The 25,816-nt window shown below is 42.0% G+C and overlaps 1 protein-coding gene across 2 annotated transcripts in view; it reads left to right on the top strand.

Annotated features, from left to right (window-relative positions):
- PLXNA2 (plexin A2) overlaps positions 1–25,816 on the top strand; it is a 399,133-nt gene that overhangs the window by 325,464 nt on the left and 47,853 nt on the right. For both annotated transcript variants that reach the window (XM_060277140.2, XM_035123148.3), the window contains exons 17-22: positions 2,247–2,340; positions 9,321–9,560; positions 10,184–10,327; positions 13,078–13,312; positions 19,754–19,896; positions 22,397–22,665. In XM_060277140.2, the coding sequence (XP_060133123.1) occupies positions 2,247–2,340; positions 9,321–9,560; positions 10,184–10,327; positions 13,078–13,312; positions 19,754–19,896; positions 22,397–22,665 (1,125 nt within the window). The remainder of the gene's footprint in view (positions 1–2,246; positions 2,341–9,320; positions 9,561–10,183; positions 10,328–13,077; positions 13,313–19,753; positions 19,897–22,396; positions 22,666–25,816) is intronic.

The raw sequence follows: 25,816 nt of genomic DNA, 5'->3' as shown, positions 1-25,816 counted from the left end.
TCAATTGTAATTACTGAGGCAATTACAACCATGGCAATCTGTGACAAGATTCTGGGAGAGCGAATGGAGCCCCGTGATCATTCCCATCTGCTGGAGAAGTGCACAGTTGCTCATTAAAGCCTCCTTCTTAAGAGCACCAGAGAGTCAGGATTTATTTATTTTTTTAAGCTGATCAAAACATACCAGTTGCCGTGATGGGGTGAGCTCCCGTTGCTCGGTCCCAGCTCCTGCCAACCTAGTAGTTCGGAAGCACGTCAAAGTGCAAGTAGATAAATAGGTACTGCTACAGCGGGAAGGTAAACGGTGTTTCCGTGTGCTGCTCTGTTTCGCCAGAAGCGGCTTTGTCATGCTGGCCACATGACCTTGAAGCTGTACGCCAGCTCCCTCGGCCAATAATGCGAGATGAGCGCCGCAACCCCAGAGTCGGTCACGACTGGACCTAATGGTCAGGGGTCCCTTTACCTTTACCTTTACAGATGCACAGCTACACATTCCAAGAGCACTCTAAAGTGCAGGAGCTGATAGACCACTATCTAAAATGCTGGATCAGTTTCTTCACTTCTGTAACTTTTTTTAGCTTTTGTAGAGCTGTACACAAAGGATGAAATGTTTATACAGTAGTTTTACAGTGGAAACAAAACTGGACATCTGGGGAGATGAAAGTGTTCCCTACATAAATGAGTACATTGTGCATGTCATACTGGGGGGAAATCAGTATGAGAACTTTTTAAAACTTCCACTTCTAGCACCTTAGGAAAATTAGTTCTGTGCACTCAGTGCTTGAAGATATGTGGTTTTACAAATATACACAGCCTGAGCATCAGATGGAGAGGCTTACAACATTTCACCCCATAATATTTTGCTTCTGTATTAATTACAGCTTTGGATCATGCACAGAGCAAGACATGTCTCTATCACCAGCAACTTTCCAGCCCAGCCCCCCCCCTTTTGCCCTTTTGGTTGTTTCTCACCTAGATGCAGTTATTGCAACCCAGCTCATCACTTTGAAAAGCTCATCAGGGCAGGATACTAAAGTGCCCAGCTGGTCTTCATCTTCAAAGAAACTTGCCTGACCAGTACCACAACCTTCTCTAAACTCATAAGAATACTATAATGGGCCTCCCTAGGTCATGTCAACCTTTGGCTTTTTGGGTGTAGGGAAGACAAAATAAAGACTTGGCTGGTAGTGGCCAACCTTCTCATCAACCTAAGGCCAGGAATAGGGTGAAGGGAGGGAGAAGAATTTGAGTGACTGGAGCTGGTACACTATAAATTCATTGCAGGAGAAACTGAAGATAACATTTATTGCACAGAGGTGATTCAGTAGACTGCCAAGTCATAGACTCAGACTGGGCTAACTGTGATTGTGAAGGCAGTCATAAGTTGCGTAGGAATTTTGAGAGGCTGATTTCTCAATTACAGCAGGGCTATTGTCTTTTTTCATATATTAAGGTCACATTCAGGTGCTTAGCCTATTTCACAGCAGCTCTGCAAAAGGTCAGTGTTTCTAGCAGGCTGGATTGGCTGTGGGTCTTTTTTTAACTTCTAATGTGGAACAACCATAATTCCCCACTCCTCCCTGACATCTCTGCTACTGCGTAGGATAAAAAGAAATTTACTGGTTGATTTTCGAATGAGCTGAGCTGTGCTAAGCTGTGCTGAGTGTTTCAGCTGAGGAAATGGTCTGAAGTTCTTTGATGAGCAGCGTTGCTGTCACTTGCTTTGGCCATCATAGTCCTCTTTTCACTTATTTGACAACCATTTCTTCCATGTAAATTCTTGCCCTCTGTGTAATGATTTTGCTGGGAATTACGGAGGAAGGAAGGCTAGCAAAATAGCAACTTGTTCGCTGCAAGAGCTATTTAATATGACACTTCTCTTTCTTCAGAGCATGCATCACTGTATAAACCACTAAGCACTCTAACAAATTCATTGTTGTTATTTATTTAGTCCTGGATCTTTATATTTTTCCTCCTGCCAACCCTAAGAAATGTTGCGGGGAGAGGTGACTGCCCACTAGGGGGACAGATGATACCAGAAAATCCAATTAACTTGCAAGACAGCTCTAGCCAGAATCAGGGTGATGGTATATTAATCCGGTCTGTCACCTAGTTCCTATACAGCCTGGAGAAAACATATTGCTGAGTTCAACAAGCATTTGTATTTGCCAGAAACATGGGCAATGGGCTCTGCCCCAGTCCCCCTTGCCAAACCTTATTAACCCAATGTCATCTGCTTCCCCACAGCGGCCACACACCTCTGACTGTCACAGGGTCCAACCTGGATGTCATACAGGAGCCCAGGATCCGAGTGAAGTACAATGGCAAAGAGTCTGTCAATGTAAGTAGTTGCTCTTGCCAATGGTTTCATCTTGCCTTAATCAACACATTGCATGGTTCTTTGTGGACATGTCCGTGTCATCATAAATTTGATCTCTGCAGAGGTTTTGTTTGTGGGTTTTGTTTGTTTGTTTGTTTGCTTGCTTGTTTGCAAAAAGTTTCAAATTCACACTTACAGTCCAAGACATAGAGACATGAATCACAAGCAGTCAAGTGCATAGAAGTTCTTTGAACAGGAAAACTAACAACCTGATCCTGTAGAGTTCAGTGGCAATTATTCCCAAGCAACTGTGCACAGGATTTCAGCCTCAGTTGTCTACATTCAGTGGGAGACTTTCAAGCATATTTCACTCTTATGAACATCACTTCTCTACATGAGAAGAAAAGTATTGTGAAGTGAAATCTATATGATGCACCATTTTAAACTCTCTTTGGAACATATCTTATTTTTATGTAAGTCATATGACTTACATAGAGTTGCCAGACTCAATAGAGGACAGGACTTCTGTGCCTTTAAATGCCCTGCTCTCTCAAAAGAGAGCAGGGCAATTAAAGGCACAGAAGTCCTGTCCTCTATTGAGTCTGGCAACCCTAACTATAAGATAAAATATAATATAAATACTTAGTCATGATCAGGGAAGCCGTTACTAACTTGTCCATTGATTTCTTTTTCCAAAAGCAAATCTTTTTCAAACATACAATCAACAAAACAATTATTTCCCATGAGCTCCAAAAGTTCAAGCGAAACCTTCCAATTACTGTCTCATTTTACATTTACCCTGAAACTAACACTACTTTAAATCTTTAAAGCTATTTAAATAAATCTTTGTATCAAAAGGTTTCAACTGCCTTGTTTATCATTCAGATGATTTGTTTGTTAAAACTAGATTTTAAAAATAACACTTCAATCTCAGTAAAAAAAAAAAAATCTTCCAGTAGCACCTTAGAGACCAACTAAGTTTGTCATTGGTGTGAGCTTTCATGTGCATGCACACTTCTTCAGATACACAGGTGTAAGTAACAAGATTCCAAAGAGTCCAAACAGTAGAAGCATTCACACAGCTTTCTGTTGTAATAAAAGGGATCAATAGGATAAGCTATTAACTGTGATAACCTTTGACATTTTATTAGGAGATGGATAATCAAATGAAGTCTATTTCATTTGGTGGGGTTTTTTTTTTACCCATTAGCAACTAGTCCTGATTTAACTTGTCCATCGGCCCTTGCAGATTCATGCATCTAAACCCTGCAAATTTACAAGTTCCACTTATGAACATTAATGGTTCAGTCTCACAGCAGTCTGTCTGTCATAGTGGCTATAATGTTTGAATTCACTATGAGAGAGGGAAATTCAGATTGATACTCAGCTATTATATTCCCTGGATAGTTTTTTTAGCAAGTCACAATTGCTCAGCTTGCCCTGCCTTACAGGGTGGTTGTGAGGTAACTTAAGAGCTCAATGGCATAGAAATGGAATAAAAAACAACTTTGTACAGTGGAAGGAAATCATTCACTACCATGAGATTTGTATTTGCATGTGGCTATTTTTTCTCTGGTTTCACAGAGGCAGAAGTTTTGCATAGACAGCTACCTGGAAGGCACATGCCTGTGCATAATGACTTTTTCCAATGTGGAGTTTAACTGCATGAGTGACCCTCTGTGCAGTCACATCTTAGGGGACATCAGGTGAACCAACTTTTTTTAGGGCAGGGTATCATTATCACAGAGGGTTCATTCCTACTTTGCCCCACAAAGCCCTGTCATTTGGAGAAACTGCATTAAGCAGAGGACAATGGAGACATATGGGCTGGTGTCATTGGCGAGGCCCCACTATATATCATCCAAGACACACGCAAAACCCTCAGCAGAAGGGAGAGGTTCGCTAAGTAAACATGCAGAGAGGGTGTGAAAGAGACACAATGGAAGTGGTGCCTCCGCTGAGCCCCCCCTCCCCCCCTGAGCACCTGCTTTATGAAAAGAGGCTACCCTGGGGGCCAATGTGAAACTATCAGAGCCTCATAAAAACAAGAGATGAGCCTTTTTAAGCACACACATTTGCTGCCCCAGGTCAGTGTGAAAGATAGCCCATGGGCCTTGGAAATGTAGTTCATGTTTGTATTTCCCCATAGTTCCTCCTTGCTCTTAGGATACCCTCCATGAGTTCAGTAACTAAGGGTCTACACCTAGAAGTCTGCTTTCAGTCATACCTCTAAAATGATAATAATTGTACCATTGCAAGTTCTTGTGAGCTCCTTCCCTTTCATAGCATCCAAAGAAGTTGCCACCCTAGCTCAGTTTCCCCCCCTTAACAAGGTACTCTTGAGGTGCTTTTGTTAAAAGCAGGTTTAATTTTTAAACATGGTTTGTGTTGCTGTTCTATTGCCAAAAATTGTACACCTATGAGCCAAGACAAAATGCAGTAAAGGTTTCTGCAGCTGCTGGTCCAGATGTTTCTCTGCATCTTATGAGAAAATTATGAAATTACATATGCAGCTGTGCATGGTACTTACACAACACAACTGAAGGAAGAAGACCCACAGAGAAGGAAGGAGTGCAAGAAATTGGTTTATGCACAATGCTGTTGTAAGTACAGCATTCCAACCCAAATGGCCTTCATGCTTCCTAGATGGTACTCTTGGTTAGTCTTCATTGCCACATTGAGATTCTGTGCTTGTGCAGAATACCCAGATATACATGTTTGTAGTGGAGTAGAGGAGCACTTTGCCTCCTGTACCTTACTGACTACGGATCTTTAGGAACTTGAAACCTTAAGTAAATATGACATTCTTTTCTTTCCTTTCCCTTTATTTTTTTTATTAGCTCTATATAGCCTTTCAAGCCATTTGTCCCTCACTTTATAAACCACCATGAATAGTTAAAGCCAATAAATAGGGTTGTAATCCATTTTATCTTTGGGTATAGAATGTAAATTGTGATCTCCCTTGACTCTGTAATTCAGATATTGCAACAGCTGCCAGGGTAATCAGAATTCACAGAAGAAAGGGGCAGAGCTCACTCAGCAGCAGACATGCTTGGCATACACACAGTTCCGTTTCAATCCCTGACATCTCCAGGAGGGGCTGGGAAAAACTCGAGCCAGAAGAGCCAATAACTGTGAACTTATGGTAGTCAACATGGTGCCCTTTGGATGTTGGATTACAGTGCCCATCAGCCCTGCCTGCTGGCTGGGGCTGATGGGAGTTGAAGTCCCAACAACATCTGAAGAGCCACAGGCTACCCCCCTCCTCCCATCCTGCCATAGACAATTCTGAAGCAGGTGGATCAATGGCTGGAGTTAATATAAGGAACCTTCCTAAGTATTTATGTTCAGGTGACATGTTTCCATATCAGGGAACTTTTAAATATATATTCTTCCTTTTCTTCAGTTGATAATGAGTTTTTCCCTGGCCTGCTTCTGTTCTGTGCCAGTATCTATAGGCCATGTCACTAATGCATTTGTACCATATTTATTTATAAAATTTGTATACCCCCCTTCATCCAAAGATCACAACATAAAAATACAAAATTACAACAAAAGATCACAAGAGATGTGGTTCGTTATGTTTTCATCTAGATTCACCTTTCTCTTTGTGCTTTTTTGTTTCTCTGAGTACTAAAGTAGGACTATCAGTGTTGCCTTGAGTACTGATAAACCCAAACCATTGCTCCCTGCAACCCTACCTAGATTGCGATAGTCCGGCCTCAGTCTGACCTCAACCATGTTAATTATTTTTAATCTGGCTTTAAGATTTTGTTCCCTTTCAATCCTTGTGATTTATGACTGTTCAGATTTGTTATTGAGCACTGGTACAAGTTGGTGTGAAACTTGGAACAGTGAACACACTTTGGTTTAGATGCACAGCCATTCATTTGTCACAATTAAATACTTGTTTGGGTCCCTCAGAAATTTCCACCTCAAGACTAATCTTTGATTCTAGTTGCAGAGTTGCAAAGACTGTGTACAACTGTTCCAGCATTGCCCAGCACCAGAAATTCATTAATGATATGTCAAATGCACATACCTTATACCTCAATGAATTGTGGTGCTGTGGGATGTTTTATGGTTTTGAATATTGTTGTTTTGCAAGGAGCTTAGAACACCATAAAGAAAGCAAATTTACTGATGCCTTTAAGTGACTTTCAGGAGCTGTTCTTCAATAAAAACAGCTGAATTTTACTACATGGCAACATGACTTTGTCTGTGTGCATGTTACTGACAGTACTCAAGAGTTCACAGCCGATAAAAAGATCCTCATACAGGATTGGATATTGACTATTGAGGTCATGAGGAAGTCTAAGCAAGATGTCACATTGATGAAGGGCATGTAGATACGTATTGGTGGGATACTGTGTTGATGAGCTGTGTGCTTTTATGATGCCTGCCATTTTTCAGGAAGGAAAACCACATAAATCTGTGAAAATGTAGCTTTTGATTACTTACCTTTTAAAACGCACTGCTGAGGCAGTTCCCCACAAATGTCAAAACTTGAAATGGTAAAACTGATGACTGCAGTTGTGCTTACAGTTATTTGCTCTCAAATCTATTAATATAAATGAAATTTAAGTGCACTTAAGTAAGCGCAGTGTTGCTGCTGAGATTCGTACAATTCTAAATGGTAGCTATAGAGCAATACTCTGAAACGGTCTGATGTCTGCTGGCAGAGCTTTCTTCTTCCTTCTCATTTGTTCTCATTAGGGATGTTATCAAGGGTCAGAAAAAGTGCTCAGTAGGGATACTTCTGAGAAGCTGAACAGGAAAGTAGAATGGGCATGTTCCTTGGCCCAACTACCTTTCCTTCTATTGGATTAGATGATTCTACAGGTCTGAGTTTAAAGCACCATTAGTTGTTTTTTTTAAAAAAAAAATACAAAGATGTAAGCTTACCTTGAATCATGCTTAGAAAGGTATAAGCACCTTCCAGTTGCTTATAGACTCTAGGAGTAGTACCCATGTTCTGTTTCCTAATGAACTCTTCTCCCAGGGGAAGAAGGGAACTGGGCTGCCAACTTCTTACCAGTGGGACATAACCTTCGTTTTACCTCAAATCCCTTGTGACCCACTGATTGTTCTATACAGCTGGCCAGGGGAAATTGCTTAGATTTGTCACCAGAATCAGACATTAATTACAAGTTTAGCTGAAAGGCATATGTGGCAGACAATAGCACAGCATGGAAGTAGTGTGTGTATATGGAGCAGGGGATAGAAGTCTGGTTCAGAACTTACGTTCTGCTACTGGACAAAGGAAGAATATAACATGCAGATCTGAGCTTGTGATACATTTGCTGCATGCCATGTTAGAGAACCTAAGAAATATAATTTGCCTTACATCCACCAGCAGCAGGTCTTTCTGTGTTGTGGCCCCTTTAATGTGCAATTCATTACTATTGTAATAGGGCTGCTCCAGCAAACCTCCTTTTCACCAGGTTAGAAGGGGGTATTGGGCAAAGGTGCCCATCAGTCCACCCCTGGTGGCCTCCACCCACACTCTGTTGACACAAACGTGGTCCAGCTAGCAGCATCCAGTGAAAAGACCTGAAATGAGGCAGTCAGAGGCTGGGCTGACCTGCCCCAGGGTCCACTGGATCTCAAGCTGGCCCAATGGCAGTGGGCCTGATAAGGGTTGGATTGCTGCACCAGCTCCAGGCTGCCTAGCCTCCTTCTGCCCAGTTGGTACATGTGGCAGGGCTCCTGCTTTAAGAATGCCTGCCAACAGCCAGGATTTGGCTTCCACCTTTCCTCTTTTTGATTCTACTCTTTTCTTTTACATGAATACTCAGTACAGTACTTTTTTATTTACCCAAGCCTATACTGAATGAAATTCTTAATGATTTTCCACTGCTCATCTTCTACTGTTGTTTGTTATTTTAACTCTATTACTTTTGCTGCAAGTTTTATACTTATTTTTAGTTTTCTATACACTGCTATGATATTATAATGTGAGCAGGTGATGAATAAATAATATTCCAAACAGGTTTTATTCAACGTCTCAAAAGTTATTCATGTTTCTTTCTGGTATTCTTCTGTATCCATCTGTTAAAATGAACCTGAACCTGAACAGATACCCAGTTTTGGATTAACAAATAGTTAGTTTGGTGCAGCTTTTATTGTATGCTCAGTACACTTATCAAAGTTCCTTGGTATTAGGGAGGGGGGCGATGAGTTTTGGAATCTGGCGTTTTCCCATAAATACCAATAATTTAAAGAATTTTGGTTTATTTTTGTTTTCCTTGTTTGTTTTTCTTTCTTGAGGATTAATGAGCATGTGGAATAGGAAAAAGTCCCACACTTTTATAAACCTTCACTGCAGCAAGTTGACTTCATTACACAAATTTTAATTTCGAAACCGTTGGGGCAGCGGATTATAACTTTGTGCAATGAGAACTAAATTGATATATGGTAGTACTATATCGTTAAATCTTTCTGCATAGTAAAATAGGGAAGAGAGAGAAGTGAACCAGATATGTGTTGTGGAAACCACTTTTCTACTCAATGCCTGTGGCTACACATGCTTGTAACAGTGAAATCTATAGTCAGATTAGTGTGATAGAAGAGAGCTTGTGAGCTGTTTCTTGTAGTCTGCAAATACAGTAGGAAAATGTCTTCATGTGTCTCTGTATTTATTTCTGTACTTAGGTAGCATATCCCATTATTTCCAGCACACTACAGCTATGCCAAATCTCCCAGTGTCATATATCTCTATTAGTTATCTGTGACTTGCAATGACATTTTAAAAAATCTCCTAGCGAACAAATGCAGAAGAGAAAATGCTCCTCTTTCATGTACAGAGTCAGACACACACACCAAATTGAGTCTTGTCTGTAGACAGTTGGTGCAAGTAGCACATGGATTGGAACAAGATCTCATGTTTTGTTTGTGTCCAACTCCGGTGACATCACTAGAGATACATGAAATATTTGGGCACTTCCCAAAGACAGAAAAGTTTTATTCAAAGCATAAAATCCTTGGTTATCTGCTTCCAGGTATGCAAAGTTGTGAACTCAACCACCCTAACTTGCCTGGCTCCCTCTCTCACTCTGGAGTACCGACCTGGTTTGGATGCTGTTGAGCGACCTGATGAGTTTGGATTCATCTTTAACAATGTTCAGTCCTTGCTGATTTACAATGACACCAAGTTTATCTACTACCCAAACCCTACCTTTGAACTTCTGAGTGCCACTGGGGTGCTGGATCAGAAGCCAGGTTCACCCATAATCTTGAAGGTAAGATGATGAACACAACCCTGATAAGAGCACAAACCCAAGCTCATTGGAACACCACATTTCAAATATTGCCCTCATTTGACCATTCTCCTTATGTATTTATTGCATTAGGACCACTTAACACTTTACATTTTTAGGTGCACACATTGGATTTTCTAATTGTGCATCTAAAATTGTAAAGTCCAACAGAGGTCTCCACTAATTTGATGATTCCCCTTGCACCACCCAAAAACACTTTGATGTTGGCCTCCATTAGATTAAAGACTTCAGCAAGCAGAAGAACTATTTAGTTTGCACAAGGATGCTGTTGGATGCCATCCTGAATTTTGGGAGGTGGAGGAAGGTTCAAGCATAAATGCAACAGACACACACTTTCATCATGTACCTTTCCATACTAGGAGTTAGCTCTCATTAAACTGTGCAGTTGATCATAGAAACATATACCATTATCAGTAATAGCTATTGGAAAATAATTATACAAGGAATTTGTTACAGCATATCCTTAAAAGTACACAGCACACAATATGTCGTAATCGTTGATTTTGTGCTGAAAAGCTGATCAAGAAGAAGCTAAGGCATTTACTGGGATCTTCATAGAACCTTCTCTCACTTGTTTCCCACAGGGTAAAAATCTGTGTCCCCCTGCCACTGGTGGAGCAAAGCTGAATTACACTGTTCTGATTGGAGAGACTCCTTGTGCTGTCACCGTCTCTGAGACCCAGCTGCTGTGTGAGCCGCCAAATCTGACCGGGCAACACAAAGTTATGGTGAGGTCCAAGAAGGGTACTTTTGTCTACCCATCTTCTGATTTTGATTTTCCCCTCTTAGTGATGATTTAGAAGTAGTATCCCTTTCTGCTCCAGCTACTGTTCTGGTTTTTGACATGGAGGGGCGCAATCCTTTCTTTGATGTGAATGTCCCAAATTTTTCAGAGATACAGGAAATCCAAATGCATATCTTTGAATGCTCCCATGAATTTTACTGAAGGATGACATGGATATTTTTCTAAATAAATGAATGAATTTGATAACACACTGCAATGAAACAGTTTAACTTATACATGTAAATATAGAACACCATGTAGAAGTTATTGCTGCAGGGAATAGACTGTGGTGGATAGGAATATCAATGACTACTCACCATGATAGCTGTGTTCTATTGCACTGCGGGGGACAGTGTGATGCTGCATATTGGGAATGACCAGTGGGAAGAGTACTGTTGCACTCCGGTCCTGCCATTATAGGCCTCTGGTTGGCCATTGTAGGAATAGGATGCTGGACTAGATGTTGATTGATCCAATAGGGTTCTTCCTATGTAGACAGGAGATTCTGTATTTGTAGAACCTTTTTTTAGCCACACACACATTACACAAGCACACACTGGATGAGTGTGGATTTTGCATGGTAATATATAGTAGCAATGGATAAATCAGATTTAGCTCTGACCTTCTACCTGATAAGATTGAAACCCCATAGCTGTTGAAAAATAAAAAGTGCCACCACACTTTTGAGCCTAGCTAGCTTTATTGCAGCAAGAGCATTTGCAGAAAGCAAAATATGTAAGTGGGTGTGTTGGGCTCCCAACACAGTGGGAAGCAGACCTCTCGTCTCAGCTCATGCTAGCATAAGCTATAGCTGAAGACAGGATTAGCTTGTCTGTCAGGTTTATTGATGAAAACCATTTATTCAGCTCTATGCTCTAAGGGCACGTCTGTGCCAGATACGGTACATCCCATAACAAATAAGGCACAATGATGGCAGACAAATAACCATTTTAAAAATGGTACAAGGACAATAGTGTGGACACAAACTAATTGTTGTTTGTAATTTTGCTCCACTCAAATGAAGAAGAGATGCATAATTCTATGAGAATTTTTACACACTTGTTTTAATAACTGGTTTCTTGAAACAGGGTGATAGAATTAGAAGTAGATGTTTTTCTTCCTGCTAGTCTCAACTTTAATAGATATGGTAGCAAAGTGCTAGTGTGTTACCTCATTTTTAAGCTAATCTTTTCACCTAAAATGAATGAGCCAGGGAGCACAAGGGAAATTACAGTTGTATGATAATGCCCCATTCAAAATACTGCCACTGGTGTATAATATAATATAGTTAACGATCAAACAGGCAACCTCTGAAGAGTTTTGGCAGTGCTTGCATGATGCTTTGGTTCCAGATCATTTTCTCATGTTTACCCACTGAAAAGGATTGAACTGAAATGCAGGGAAAGGGTGTGTTTATTGAATAAGGCAAGCGTCTCTTGGGACTCTTACTTATTGTATTTGGAGGACAAACCAGTGAAGCTGGTATGCTTACATTTCAATTCCCCCAAAGAAGTTGGTCCTTTAATCAAACCTGCCTAAAGATCTTCCAAGTTTATTTTGTTGGGATCTAGTAAAACCTTATCTGCTTTGTGTCTTACACTCTCTGGTGCCAAGTCATAACAGCTCCCTGTTGAAATACCACTGTAACATAGCCCTTTCCCATTAGTATCTGCACTTTTCAGAGGCCATGGCATGTTCTGCAAAACTTAGTCCATCCTTAACTGTCTATCTGTTTATTCTGCCACAATCCCATGGTTTACCACAGGCCCTGCCATTCCATCTCTTTTGTTTTTCCTCTCTTCTTTCCTACTCCCTCTTTAAACTTCTTTGTCAATGAAATTGTCATTCTGTCTCTAATGTCCATGGTTTACAAAAGGAAGCTGAAAGGTTGTGAAATGAAAGTCAAACGGAGCCATCAGATAATCAGAACAAAGCCAGAGATAGTGCCGGGATGACGCATTTATCACAACTTGAAGCCTTTTCTGTCTTTCAAGTAGGCTGTGCCCTTTCTCTCTGTAGATAGACCATGCAAGGGGTGTCTGTGATTTGGCAGAAGACTGTGTGCCCTCTGAAGGCATAGTGGGTCTTTGGGAATTATTCCCAGAGCAGATCTGACATGGGCAGGGGATCTCTGTCTGGTACTAGTCCTTGATGACACACATTTCTAAAGAAAAATCATGTGAAGATGACCACTGGCGCAAAAATAGAAGTTTCTTTCCGTAGATCAGTTCCTTTGCAGATCAGCAGAGAGACACATTTAGAGCCTGTATTAGAAATTCTCAGGGTCTTTCTGGGGGTGGCCCACCCTGTTTTGATGCTCGAGGCAAAATGGGAGGTACTGTCCTGCCACTGCTGCTACTGCCTGAACCACCAGCAGATAAGTTGTGCTGGCATCACCACTGATTTTGAGTAAGATGTTGCATGGTCCACAAGTTCCTATGTGATTTTGGCAAGCTCTCTCCTGAAATCGGCACCAATGCAGGCACTGCTTCTCTGCCAGGAGTGGAGGTGGTGGGACAGGCAAGGGTCAGCCCTGAGGTCTTCCTCTGAAGCAGACTGTTGAAGCTGTTTGGTGCTTTGCACAACAGTTGGCATGGCCTCCTTCCTAAGTAGGTATCTTCTCCCTAGATCACTCTCCTTGAAAGCACTGCAATAAAGTTTGATGACTATGTCCAATGTCTTTTGCTTGACTAGGTGCATGTAGGTGGCATCATCTTCTCCCCTGGCTCAGTGAATGTGATCTCAGACAGCCTCCTCACCTTGCCAGCTATTGTCAGCATTGCAGCAGGAGGCAGCCTTCTTCTCATCATCGTCATTATTGTCCTCATTGCCTACAAGCGCAAATCTCGTGAAAACGACCTAACCCTCAAGAGGCTACAGATGCAGATGGACAACCTAGAGTCTCGGGTGGCACTTGAATGCAAAGAAGGTCAGTAGTACCACCTCCACTAATCTTATAATGTCTAATGACACGTGAGAAAGGGTCTACTTAAGCAAGGGCTTGTGCATGTGTCTTTCACAAAAAGTATATTTGCAGCACTGCCTAGCACAATTTGACAGAGGCATCAAAGGGATCCAGAGAAGTTCCTTATCAGTGAAAAGGAGTTTCCCTTGTTGCACTGACAGTGGCATAATTTGTGAATGAAGGAAAGTGCATCATGGAGATCAGTTCCAGAAGACTGTGGGAAGCTGTGTATTCTTGATCTAGATCCCTTCTCCTTAGGTTATTGATATACAGTATGTGGTGTCCATTAACAAATGACTAAGGCATCTGTTTCATGGTCTCAAACTGATGGTGTCAACTTGCCTGGCCAGCAGCAGCTCTCCTGAGCCTGTCTTGGCTGGACAGAAAACCAGGTGGAACATAGGAATCAAGACCTGAGACATGTTACCACAAGCTGATAATCACCAACCTATGGCAAAACTAACTGGGTTGCATTTGCTAATTTTAATTGTCCCTACTGAGCAATGAAGGGGAAAACAATTTCCCAGGTAACCTGGTCCAGAATGATTTAGGGCTTTGTATGTACAGTCTTAAAACTTGCATTATTAACATGTCATGGGGCCAAATTACTGAAGTCCAGAAAATGGCTCAGTTGATGTACCAGCCATGGCTGGGGATGGGCATTCTTTGCCACAGAGGTCACCTGGGAGTCCATGGACAAATGTGGTTCCAAGAGAACCCCTAAACTGTGTATCTGTTCTTTCAGAGGGAGTGCAGCCCCATCTAGAAACTCCCCAATCCTCAGACCTGGGAACAACTTACCCACAATGTTCCTTCTTAGCAGGTTCCATCAGTCTACTCTTTCTCATCCATTCCACCAATACATCCAGGTGCTAGTTCAGCTTATGCATGGCTTCTCCTGACTCATATTTAATAGAAAAGTAGAGCTGAGTTTCATAGTGACCCATATATCCTGATGATACCTCCCAATGACTTCATATAGATGTTAAATAGCTTTGGGGAAAAGCAGTGCACAATATGTAGTCCATCAATGCTAGTCTCTGGTGGTAGCCATGCAGATAGGAGTAGAACCACTGTAAATGGTGCCTCCGGCTCCCTACCCCCAGAGATGGTCCATGAAGATACCATGGGTTGATGGTATCAAAAGCTACTGAGATCCAATAGTAGCAGTAGGGTTGTACTCCCCAAACCCAGGCCTGAACCCAGACTAGAATTGGGTCCAGACAATTTGCTTCCTCCATAAGTGCCTGCAGCTGAACTGCCAGTCAGCACCCCAGAAACTTGTATGAACAACCCAGGATGGGCAAGGGTCAAAAGAGCAAGCAGTGGGATGGACAACCAGAAGCATCTTATCCATATCCTCAGGTCTCAATCACAGGAATTGATCTCATAGAATCGGATGAAACCACACACAGTATGGCTTACTGGACACAATATTAGCAGCTGCATCAAGATGAGTATGAAGGCAAACAGTTTTGTCCTTGAAGTGCGTAGAAAACGTATTACAGCAGGCATTCGATGGTTCCAGTGGCCCATTAAGTGGGGCAGGTAGTACCTGCCATGTATATGCATGCAGATCCCTAGCTAACAGGACCAGTGGTCGGGGAAGATGGGAATTGTAATCCAAAACATCTTGAGGGCCGAAGTTTGGGGATGCCTGTTATAGAAGATGATAGACTGCCATAATCACGCATTAGGTCTGCATTCTCCGCGCACTTAAAGATAAAGGTACTCCTGACTGTTAGGTCCAGTTGCGGACAACTCAGGTTGCAGCGCTCATCTCGCTCTATAGGCTGAGGGAGCCGGTGTTTGTCCAAAGACAGTTACTGGGTCATGTGGCCAGCATGACTAAGCCACTTCTGGCGAACCAGAGCAGCGCACAGAAACGCCATTTACCTTCCCGCCAGAGCAGTACCTATTTATCTACTTGCACTTGACGTGCTTTCGAATTGTTAGGTGGGCAGGAGCTGGGATCGAGTATTAGGAGCTCACCCCGTCGCGGGGATTCAAACTGCCGACCTTCTGATTGGCAAGCCCTAGGCTCAGTGGTTTAGACCACAGCGCCACCCGCATCCCTTCTCTGCACACTTACTTGGAACAAAGTCCACTGAACACTGTGGGGCTTATTTCCAAGTAAACATTCATCGAATCAGGATGGAAGAAACCTGCAGACACTAGGATGAACCATTTCACACATAACATTGCCGTTTTCATAAATACACACATATTTCTTAGCACATCTGTTTTGCCTAACATAACTTTTCCCTGTTGACTGAATACATCTCCAGTGCTGAACAGTACCAAGCCTTGTTTCCGTGGTAACTGCCTCCTGCTTACCCTCTTGCCTTTGATCTGGTGTGAATTTAACAGGGCCTAAGCTCATGTACAGCTGTCAAATAAACATTTGGTCAATCTCTCTCAAACACACCCACTCATAAAATGCCCCCATTTGCAGCCGGAGAGGCTCAGAGCTCTCCCGTGATGTCTGTATGCAAGGGAGTGCAGTAAGGAGAGTATTGGATGCAGAGACACCCTTTGCCTGACAAATGTGTGGAGAACAGGATTAGCCCTTGATCCTATTTAAGCAACATGTATAGAGTTTGTTGGTGCCAGGTCATTAGGCCTTGCTGTCTGCTGACCCTTTCCTGAAGGCATTTTATGTGGATGTTAGGAAAGCCTGAAACCTTGCAATGATCCAAGTGTTACATGGAGTGAGTTAGAACCAGACAGAAAAATAATTTGCTGCCCTTGGTGACTGACAGAGTTAGTGAGTGAATTCACACATTTTTACACTTTAGAACACTGAATAGGAGCGCAGACCACCCAGTGGGGGGGAGGGGGAGGCCTAAGTCTGGAAGTAGATGTGGAGTTTCTTGCCTGTATTTTGCACAATAAAAAAATAAAAAATCATTTCCTATCTAGTATTCCTGTTTCACCCCAAAGCAAACATTGAAAGGGATTTTTTTTGAAGAAGAAGAAGAAGAAGAGTAGGACTTTCTCACTCTTGACTGCTTTTTAAATACTGTTTAAATATTTTTCATTGGGAAATAGAGATGAACACATTCCATGTTGTAATGTTCTGAATGGCAAGGGGGATGGGTCCTCTTCTCAAACCAATACAGTTAGGATATCTCAAATTAGAGTGTGGTGCTGATAATGCCAAAGTTGCAGGTTCAATCCCTGTATGGGACAGCTGCATATTCTTGCATTGCAGGAGGTTGGACTAGATGATCCCAGGGTCTCTTCCAACTCTAAAAAATTATGATTCTTTGATTCTATGGTAGGCTCCACGATGCACCAGGGCTTCCATAGTCTTGGGATTTGTAGCCCTTTTAAGGGACACTGAGATTACATTTGGAAAGTTAGGGAGGTTGCTTTGCGGACAGGGCAGAGGGCCTTCTATGATCTGGTTATTGGTCTGAGCCAGAAAAGGATTTGAAAATTGGGGGGGGGGTACTAAAAGTCCATTTATCCTTTGAAGTGAGCTTTTGAGAGCCCAGGAGTTCATTTCTGAGCCATGGTTGTGAACAGTTCAAAGGCAAGCTCGTGAGTGCCATCACCTCCCTGTTCTTCTGCCCCCTGTCTTGGGCAAAGCAGGCAAGACATTGATGGAAGGTGCTTAGTAAAAAAATAAAAATCAAACTTTTTTCAAACATTTACTGTAGAGACTTTTAAAAAAAGTTTGAGCCATTCCAAGTGTTCATTATGACTCCTTTCAGGTGAGCAGCAGATTATTGTTCTTCCTTAGGCATTTGCATGAAGACACTTATTGTGCGTCCTCAGCAGGGTACATATAACTCTGAGAATGTAGCACTCAAAGGTGACTGAGATGTGCAGTTTGTTGGTTTGGGGTGTTTTCTTTTTTAAATGAAACACATTTCAAAGCAAAAAGGACAAAGAAGCAGAACACTCTTGTTAGACTGAAGTCTAATTAAGAATCAAGACATTTATTTTCAGACAGTGCTGTTGCAGATCAAAAACTAACTCTTCTCAGCAGTAGTCATAGGTGAGCAATAGAACAATTTTTACAGAGTTGCCATATAAATGTCAGTCCTATAAAGGGAAGCACCAGTAAATTAAATAAAACTTTTCCCCAGATAAGTCGATAGGGTTGAAATCCTATACCAACTTACCTGGGAATAAGTCCCATTGAACTCAATGGGGCATGTGTCTGAGGGAAATTGTTAGGATTGCACAACAGGACCTAAAGGTCCTCTAAAACATTTCTGAGATCTTGGAGATTTGAAAACTCATTAATGCAATCACCCCACATCTTCATATTTTACCGTGTCATCTAGCTTCTCATTCAGGTTTCCACAAGCAAGACGACCCCAGTATGGTCTCCCAAGCAGTGTTATAGAGACTAATTTGAATGTAAGCTTATCTCATCAAGCAAGAGCAAGCTGTCTTGAGCCACTCCGCACTGACCAAAAGTCTACAGTGGAAGACAATAGCCAAGTGTGGGTGGGCATGTTCTGGGTATCTAGACCTCTCAGGGTTTTAGTTAGGTCCCATCCTGAATGTGCAACTTTTATGGGGCAGGGCGGTGGTGGTGGAGTTAGTCTTTACTTTTGGTGATAAAACAAACAGAATGCAGGCAGTACCATATTTTATCCAGTTGATCACTGGGAAACAGTGTTACTCCTACCTTCCAGTGTTGTGGCAAGTGAGCACAAACACACTGACAAGCATCAGGCCCTTATCTATTATTATTTTTAAAAAAATATTTTATCTCAATAATTATTTAATAAAGCTAAAATATTAATATGTTAGACCAGGCATCCCCAAACTTCGGCCTTCCAGATGTTTTGGACTACAATTCCCATCTTCCCCGACCACTGGTCCTGTTAGCTAGGGATCATGGGAGTTATAGGCCAAAACATCTGGAGGGCTGCAGTTTGGGGATGCCTGTGTTAGACTACCTGGTATGGTTATTCTGCAACAATTGCTTGTTCCCTTAAACCCCTTGCTAACAAAATTCCACCTGCAGGGTATATTGTAGTGTTTTCCTATTGTATATTCTTCTCTCACTGCAAATTGGAACTGAATGCTCAAGAAATTATTCAGCAAAGGTTAATATGCAATTTTCACAAGGTAGGATTCTCTCACCCACCCCCAGCAAAAAAACCTGCAGTTCTGAAAGTTATGCTATCCCTTTGTCACATGACAGGGAAACACTAGTAGGGTGATCAATTTTGCATTGCTAAAAAAGAGAACAAGAGTGCTAATTTATATATTTAGATGCAGATTTAGGGGGAAATTGCTATAATTTATATAGAAATAAGATATAACTCACCATAGTAAAGACTGTGACCCAGGGAGGGACTCCCTGGTGAGGAACTTCAAGGTCCTTGCTCATTCTCCTTATAGATCTTCATCTTTTACAGCTTCAAATATAGAACTATCCCTTATAGAGTAGGACCCATGACCACCCTAAGCACCAGCAAAGTTCTCATTTGTGAAGAAATGCAAATAACATTAACTTGTTCAGCAGGGAAGTCTGCTGTCTTTTACCATAGCAGATTTTAACAAGGGCAAAGAAACACCCCCTAATCAGCACTGGTATTTTCTACAAACAAGTATGCAATTATGTTTGCATCTTAGGGCCAGTTTACATTCACCAGAACAAGCCTCTCCAGTGTGTGTGTCTTAGGAGAGCATCCTCATTCGCACAGTGCTGTTATGCCAACACTTAACATGTTGGAGGCAGGACAGGTGATGCTGCCATGTGCGCAGAATGTTTCTGCAGTCCTTCCTCCTTGAAGAGGAGGGAGGAAGGACTGGATATATTGTACAAGCACACTGCCATAAAACATGTTGCACTGCCGCCAGCATTTAGAGTTTTTGTACTCTTTCCCTATGCACATCAAAAGCCCATTGCATGAAGCCTGTTGCAATCCTTTACACCTGCAGTTCGCCTCCCCCCACTTGAAAGCATTGTTTTCTTCCTGGGCACTGGCTAATGCCATTTAAGCTGCATAGCATGGGGGCGGAATCCATGTGCTAGCCCCAGCAAAAAAAACACCATTTAGGATGAGGTGTGGATAGAGTGAGTGACTGTGAAAGAGAAGCTGCACAGTACAGTGATTTAAAAATAGGATCTTTATTTTTATCTAGTGCCTTCCAAGGCATTTTCAGTGCTTACATACAAGGTGTGAACAGCATACAAATTAGCAAGTCTGTTTTGTTCTCAGCATCTGTTCTTTGCATTGTGCTTCTCTTTCTCTCTCATGCTGGGGAAGTGGCTCCCAGCTTGAGGGCATGTCTGAGTGACACAGAGAGGTCTAGAGTAAACGAGCTTCCCTGAGCTGGCTCATTTGCAGTCCTTGGTTGCTTGTACTGCATCCTGCATTTCCAGTACTCACTTCTGATTGTCTTGTCTTTCTCCCTCCCTTTCTCTAATAGCTTTTGCAGAGCTGCAGACAGACATCAATGAGTTAACCAGCGACCTGGACCGCTCAGGGATCCCGTACCTTGACTATCGCACATATGCCATGAGGGTCCTCTTCCCTGGCATAGAGGACCATCCTGTCCTGCGTGAACTAGAGGTAATGGAATAGCAGCACATTCTCCCTGTTTCTGTTTCATCAGGTAACAAGCATTGTTGCTTCCCAGGTTCCCACTAGGAAGCTAGATTGAAACCTACACAGCTGTGAAAGCACCTTTCTGCCTCCCACGCTGAATCTTATTAGAAGTGCTAAGCTAAGCACATTGAACACTCAAGTTCACTGTAACAAAAGGCTTGTGTTTTATGTAGTTTACATGCAGTTTGCTTTCTTCTTGATTTCTTCTGTGTGGCTGCAAGCCTACTATTCCCTGCACCCCGAGTTGCTAAAGCTCCATAACCAGCAGCTGTTTAAAGCTGTTTCTTTAATTCTCTGCTTGTTGAAAGAAAACCAGAGAATGAGGGTGTCAGGAAAAAATTACAGTCTGCTTGTGTCCCAAGGAAAAGAACTCTCCTGTTTTGCAAAGAACAAAACCAAACAACTTCTCAAATTTTCAACATCTCTTCCTCTGCTTGGCAGAGCCCTTGGACACAAGACCTTGGTCACATACCTTCGGCTTTGTCCGCTGAAAAACTGTGTTGCCAGCTACCCCAATTTTGAGTTACTTTTTATATAGATAAAGCAAGTGCAGGAGCAGATGGAACCCATTATTCAGTATGAAAATGCTGCTGCTGGCATTTGACCATGGAAAAATAAAAAAAGAAGCAGTGCCATCAGTTGCATTTCTGTCCATTAGTCGCATATGCTGCCTTTGTGAGAGTAATAACATGGAAATGCCCATGCCTCAATAGTCCTGTGAAGCTGTTTGCATTTCATTTTTGCGGCTGCTGGGTCCTGTACAAACATTTCCATGTCCCCTTTGCCTTGTCAGTCAAGATTCTGCTGTAGAATGTAAGGAACTCTGCAGCCTGCCTCTTCCTACCTGCAGTTTGCAAAAAGGTTACACATGATGGCAGAGAAAATTCAAGGTCTGCATATAGGGTAGATTAACAGCTTTGTTGTCCTACTGTACTTCTGCAGTACACTGCCGATAGCTGTTTAACTTATTGATCAATATATAAAGTCCTTCTCTGGGGCTCTTATTAAAACAAGCCTGGTAGCTACTGTTCGTAGCTCAAGTGGTAGTATTTTGAAGACCTGGGCTTGGAGGATCAGACCTAAGTTAAGTGAAAGAAATATACACTAGGTTTTATTTTTCAAGTGTGCTTTTACAATAAAAAGAAAATTGACCAAGCCCAATGGTGAAAATGTGCTGTAGTACAAATCTCATGCATTTTGACAGGCTTGCCAAGGGAGTGTTCTTGGTGGACTTAACACAACACTTCTTATTTTACTACTAAGCCTAAACAGCTTGTATGCAAATCTCCTTGTCCCTAGTAAGAGAGCAGTTATAGACTAGTATGAAAAGGTCATGAACAAAGCTAAATTTGATTGATTGAAAATTAAGCCTAACTAAGGTTTAACCCACTCATACACTTTTTAATTATTTATTGCTCTAAAACATTGGTCTACATATGGGAAGGTTGTATGACATGAATGGCAGGACCTCTTTCAACCTACCTATATGATTTGATATTATGGGTGTTTAAGTAATCAGTCGTGCCTTGCTTTCTCTATTTACATCACAAAATAGCAAGCAAATATTGATGCTTGCTACTTCTTTTATTTACCATTTCCCCAAAAAGCTATAGTAGTGATGAATGTGCTGCCAATTACACAGCTGCTTAGTTACATAACGTGAGCAACTTGAACACATAAGTCACTGAAAACTTTGGAGAATTATGCTCAGTGCTTTATCATTTTGACTCATAATGAATTACTTACAAACAGGACTAGTGGGAAAGCCTGAATGCTTTTTTGTTGTTTGTTTTACTGCCATTTCACAATAAAGCAGTTGCCTAAATTAGTAATTAATTTGCCAGTGGGAGTGTCACTTTTGTGCAACCGATGCACAATTCACGTGCCACTTAGTGGGCTTTTAACCTCAGTGCACAGACAATATAATGTACTTCTTAGCAATAAGGTCCCATACGCGAACCAACTTTGTGGTCAACCTTCGGTGGGAGACATCACTCTTTATCTGCTAGCTTGCCCCATATATAGAGAGACAAGAGATCACTTTCTGAAACCTTTGCTCACACAAGCAAGCAGAAATAGATCGGTTCTTCTGAGTGACAATAATATATTTGTAACACACAGGGTGGCCCTCTATGCATTGGCTTCACCACCACCCCAAAAAAGGAGGAAAAAGGAGTTAGATAAAATTGTTGTGCTGATTTGGAAGTTTAATTAATTTGAAATAAAGCTGAATTTGAGTTCGTTGGTGTATCTGGTAACCTTTCATGGATGGTGGCTCATATTATTGATGTATGGTCTGTATTGGTACTGTTGCTACATGTCCTTTGGCTAGAACAATAAAATTAGATTGATTGATGTACTTTGTAGGGCCACACTCTGAGCTTTTGGAAAGTTGAAGCCAGGCTGGAAATAGGAGGCATAACTCTTTAAACTGATCCCTGAAGATACACTTCCCATTTTACAGGTGCAAGGGAATGGACAGCAGAATGTTGAAAAGGCCTTGAAGCTATTTGCCCACCTGATCAATAACAAGGTCTTTCTGCTGACATTCATTCGTACCCTGGAGACGCAGCGAAGTTTCTCCATGCGTGACCGTGGCAATGTGGCTTCCCTCATCATGACAGGACTTCAGGGAAAGCTAGAATATGCCACTGACGTCCTGAAGCAGTTGCTCTCTGATCTGATTGAGAAGAACCTGGAGAACAAGAATCATCCCAAGCTTCTCCTGCGCAGGTAAAAGTGAAGAGAGAAGGTGGTTTGATAGATGTTGTTACATTTTAATATTATGTCACGATGTTGATTTTGACACTATGAGAAGCTGTATCTAATTTTTGAGAAGTAGTTTCTAGTAAATAACTTTGCAATTGTTATCATACAGTTTTTGTATCAACCAAGCAAGGAGGGCGGAACCTCTGCCATAAGAGTAAGATTTTAAAGTGGGCAAGTCTGGAGCAAAGTGGCAGTAGCTACAAGAGTAGCAAAGGATAACACAACTGGCTAAGACAGGGGTCACCAACCTAAGGTCCATGGGCCAGAAGCAGCCTGCGGAGGTCGTTTGACTGGCCCATGAGCCACCCCCGAACCGAGCTGCCCGCTTGTGTGCTGCACTAAACCGGCGCGGCAAGGGGACTCGCTTCCACAGCACTGGAAATCATGTCTGCACAGACACTGGAAATCGCGGGTGTGCGTGTAATCCATCCCATGGAGGGATCTCCGCGGGACCGATCCGACCCAGGCAAGATAAACCTTGCCGACCCTTGGGCTAAGAGGAAGCCATGGAGGAAGAGCATCATTCAGTCCTAGTTATGGTAGCAAAACTGAACTGTTAGCCTCCTGGCTACAGTTGATGCTATGGGCCAGTTTCCTGCTTAGGGGCACCAGGAAGACAAGTAACAGAGAGCAAAAAACATATCAGTTGTATCTGACTTTTCTATCTCCTATTGAAGTTATCTGCTGATTTATCTTCTGTAGCACCTCAGTTCCTATGTAATGTCAAGTTTAGTGAGTCTTAGAATTTTGCTGTACGTTTAGAGAGACTTCTATAAAGAGTCTTGATTCTGAAAAATTCTGAGGACAGAGTTTCAGGCAGTAAAGAGTAGGGAATTCTCATTGTAGTAAGACACACCAAGCCCCCGTGTGACTTTCTCATTCTTCTATTAATTACTTTTTCATGTTGCCTTTAATGTCTCAGAAACTGAGCTAGGGATCCTTGCCTAAGCTTTTCACCTGACCTGCACCAGGAGGGCCTGGAGGTCTCAGTGTTGTCAAGGAGGAACTCCACATGGGGTGACCCTAGGTGACAGTAATAAGTAAGAATATGCAGCAGAGGTTTTGACAACTTGACAGTTTAAATGCATTACTCAGCTTCAGCAGCCTGACCCTGACCTAGAGGGACATTAGCCATGTTACTCTACATTTTCCAGATGTCAGGTTTTTATTCCCAGGCACACTGTTTTTAGCCTACCTGGTATGTTGGTAGAGATTCCCTCACCCCTCCTCCGAGCTAGCTATTGTGAGTAGCCAGGAAATCAGATTGCAGGGTCTGAGAGGCATCATTTTCAATATGTCTTCAAGCCACTGGGCAACTGTTCCAAAATGTGCATATCTATTTTAATCCAAATGACAGAAAAAGGAAATAGTAAGGTCACCGTAGGTGGAACATAGCACACCAAATAAAGTTGCACAAATTCTGCATAATGGTACCTACCTTTTGTAGGAATTTCTTGTATTTTATTCCTGTATGGACACACTTTGACTGACACAGAGAGGATCAGATCCTGGAGACCCATGCTGGCTTCTCATTTTGACTTCACTCTTGGTAGTGATGGCTTTCTCTAAAGTCTGAACATTCCATCCCTCTGCATATAACCAGTCCCATTTTACTTGCTAGGAAGGCAGTATCTAGGGTGCAAACCCTACAAAGTTCATTGGATAGCTGCATACAGTTAGGCCTCATCTATGCTAATGCTAAAGGGAAGAAAGGAGCAGAAAATATGTGAAAGAAAAGCACTGGAGGCAATCATTCTCTTATATCCAGTTTAAGACCTTGCGCAACCACCCGTGAAATCATACGATAGAGTTAACCTCATGTTACTGAAGACAGGAAAGGGAAATGAATTGGCTGCTCATGGCCCCTGGTAGAGAATTGCATTTTTCTTCATGCCACCAGCCCTGTATAGCACAACTGGGACTTTGTGGTGAACTGGCTGCTGAGTCTTAAAGGGGTTCACTTTGATAGATGGATGAGGATAGAATTCCAGAGTCTACCAGATGGGATCTGTACTTTCCAAAATTCTGACCTCGTTCCACAGAGGAGGGGTTAAAAGCACCACAGAACCATCATTCTCACCACTGTCATGAGGTTACACAGGTCCTTAGGTATCAGACACACTCCCTGCCTTTCCAACCTCCACCTCAATTGCAACCTCCACCTTTCTCCAACCTATTTCATCTTCTATTTGGTCGAGCAAGAGAGTAGCTGTCGAAAGGAGGGAAACAAGATGAAGGGCAAGTATACAGGAAAACATGTTCCCTCAGGAGTTAGGAATGGACAGGAGATTAATCTGAGGGGAGATTCAGGTCAAGGATTCAATACACCTAATTTATCTGAATCTTTGAAGTGACATAGTCCTTATGACAAAGCCACTCGGTGTTATGTTTCTTTGGCCTGTTTCTCATAGAACAGTAGTACATGGGCTAATTTTCACAGTCAGCAGTAATCTTACAGCCTTCTGTCTGAATGATATTTCATATTACAGCCCCCCAAAATAAGATTTGTTGTGTTCAAATACGTTATTAGGTACAGGTTATGCCAGGGAAAGTTAACTCATAGGTTGAAAAAGAGGAAAAGGCATTTACCAAGGCATTTCCCCATGATTTTGTGCAGATGCATGCCCTTTTTCTGAATGGCAGCTATTCCAGAGGGCAAGACTTAATGAGTGTCATGTTGCATTGCATTTTTACATCAGATATGTATCCTAGCCTCTTTTAGTTCTCTTTACCCAGTGTTATGACAGAGATAAAAAGAGCACTATAAAGAGTGGGACACTTTTCCAAAAGTTCTTTCTTTGCAGAATATATTTTGGACTAAAGGTTGCAGTTAACAGTTTAACTAGAGTTTGGGTAACACAATAGAGTATTTGCAGCAGAATATATCTAATTATCTTCTCCCATTTCTATGCAGAGTGAGAAGGCCCTGTGGTTCATATATGTTTGGATTTTAAATGCCATCCAGTGTTCAGCAAAGTGGTAGTTTTGGAACAATGTCAGGGGCAGAATTTCCTTTCTCTTGTGCTCTGAATTGTCTAACTATATTGCATGTTACCTAACTTCTTTTTTGGCTCCTTACTCTGGCCCTGCTCAGATATTACAGAAATTGAAAAGG

The sequence above is a fragment of the Zootoca vivipara genome, chromosome 7, assembly GCF_965207765.1.
Source record: "Zootoca vivipara chromosome 7, rZooViv2.hap1.1, whole genome shotgun sequence".
Lineage (NCBI taxonomy): Eukaryota > Metazoa > Chordata > Lepidosauria > Squamata > Lacertidae > Zootoca > Zootoca vivipara.
Note: the sequence above shows the minus strand (reverse complement) of the source record. Positions and strands in the feature narration are given on the sequence as shown.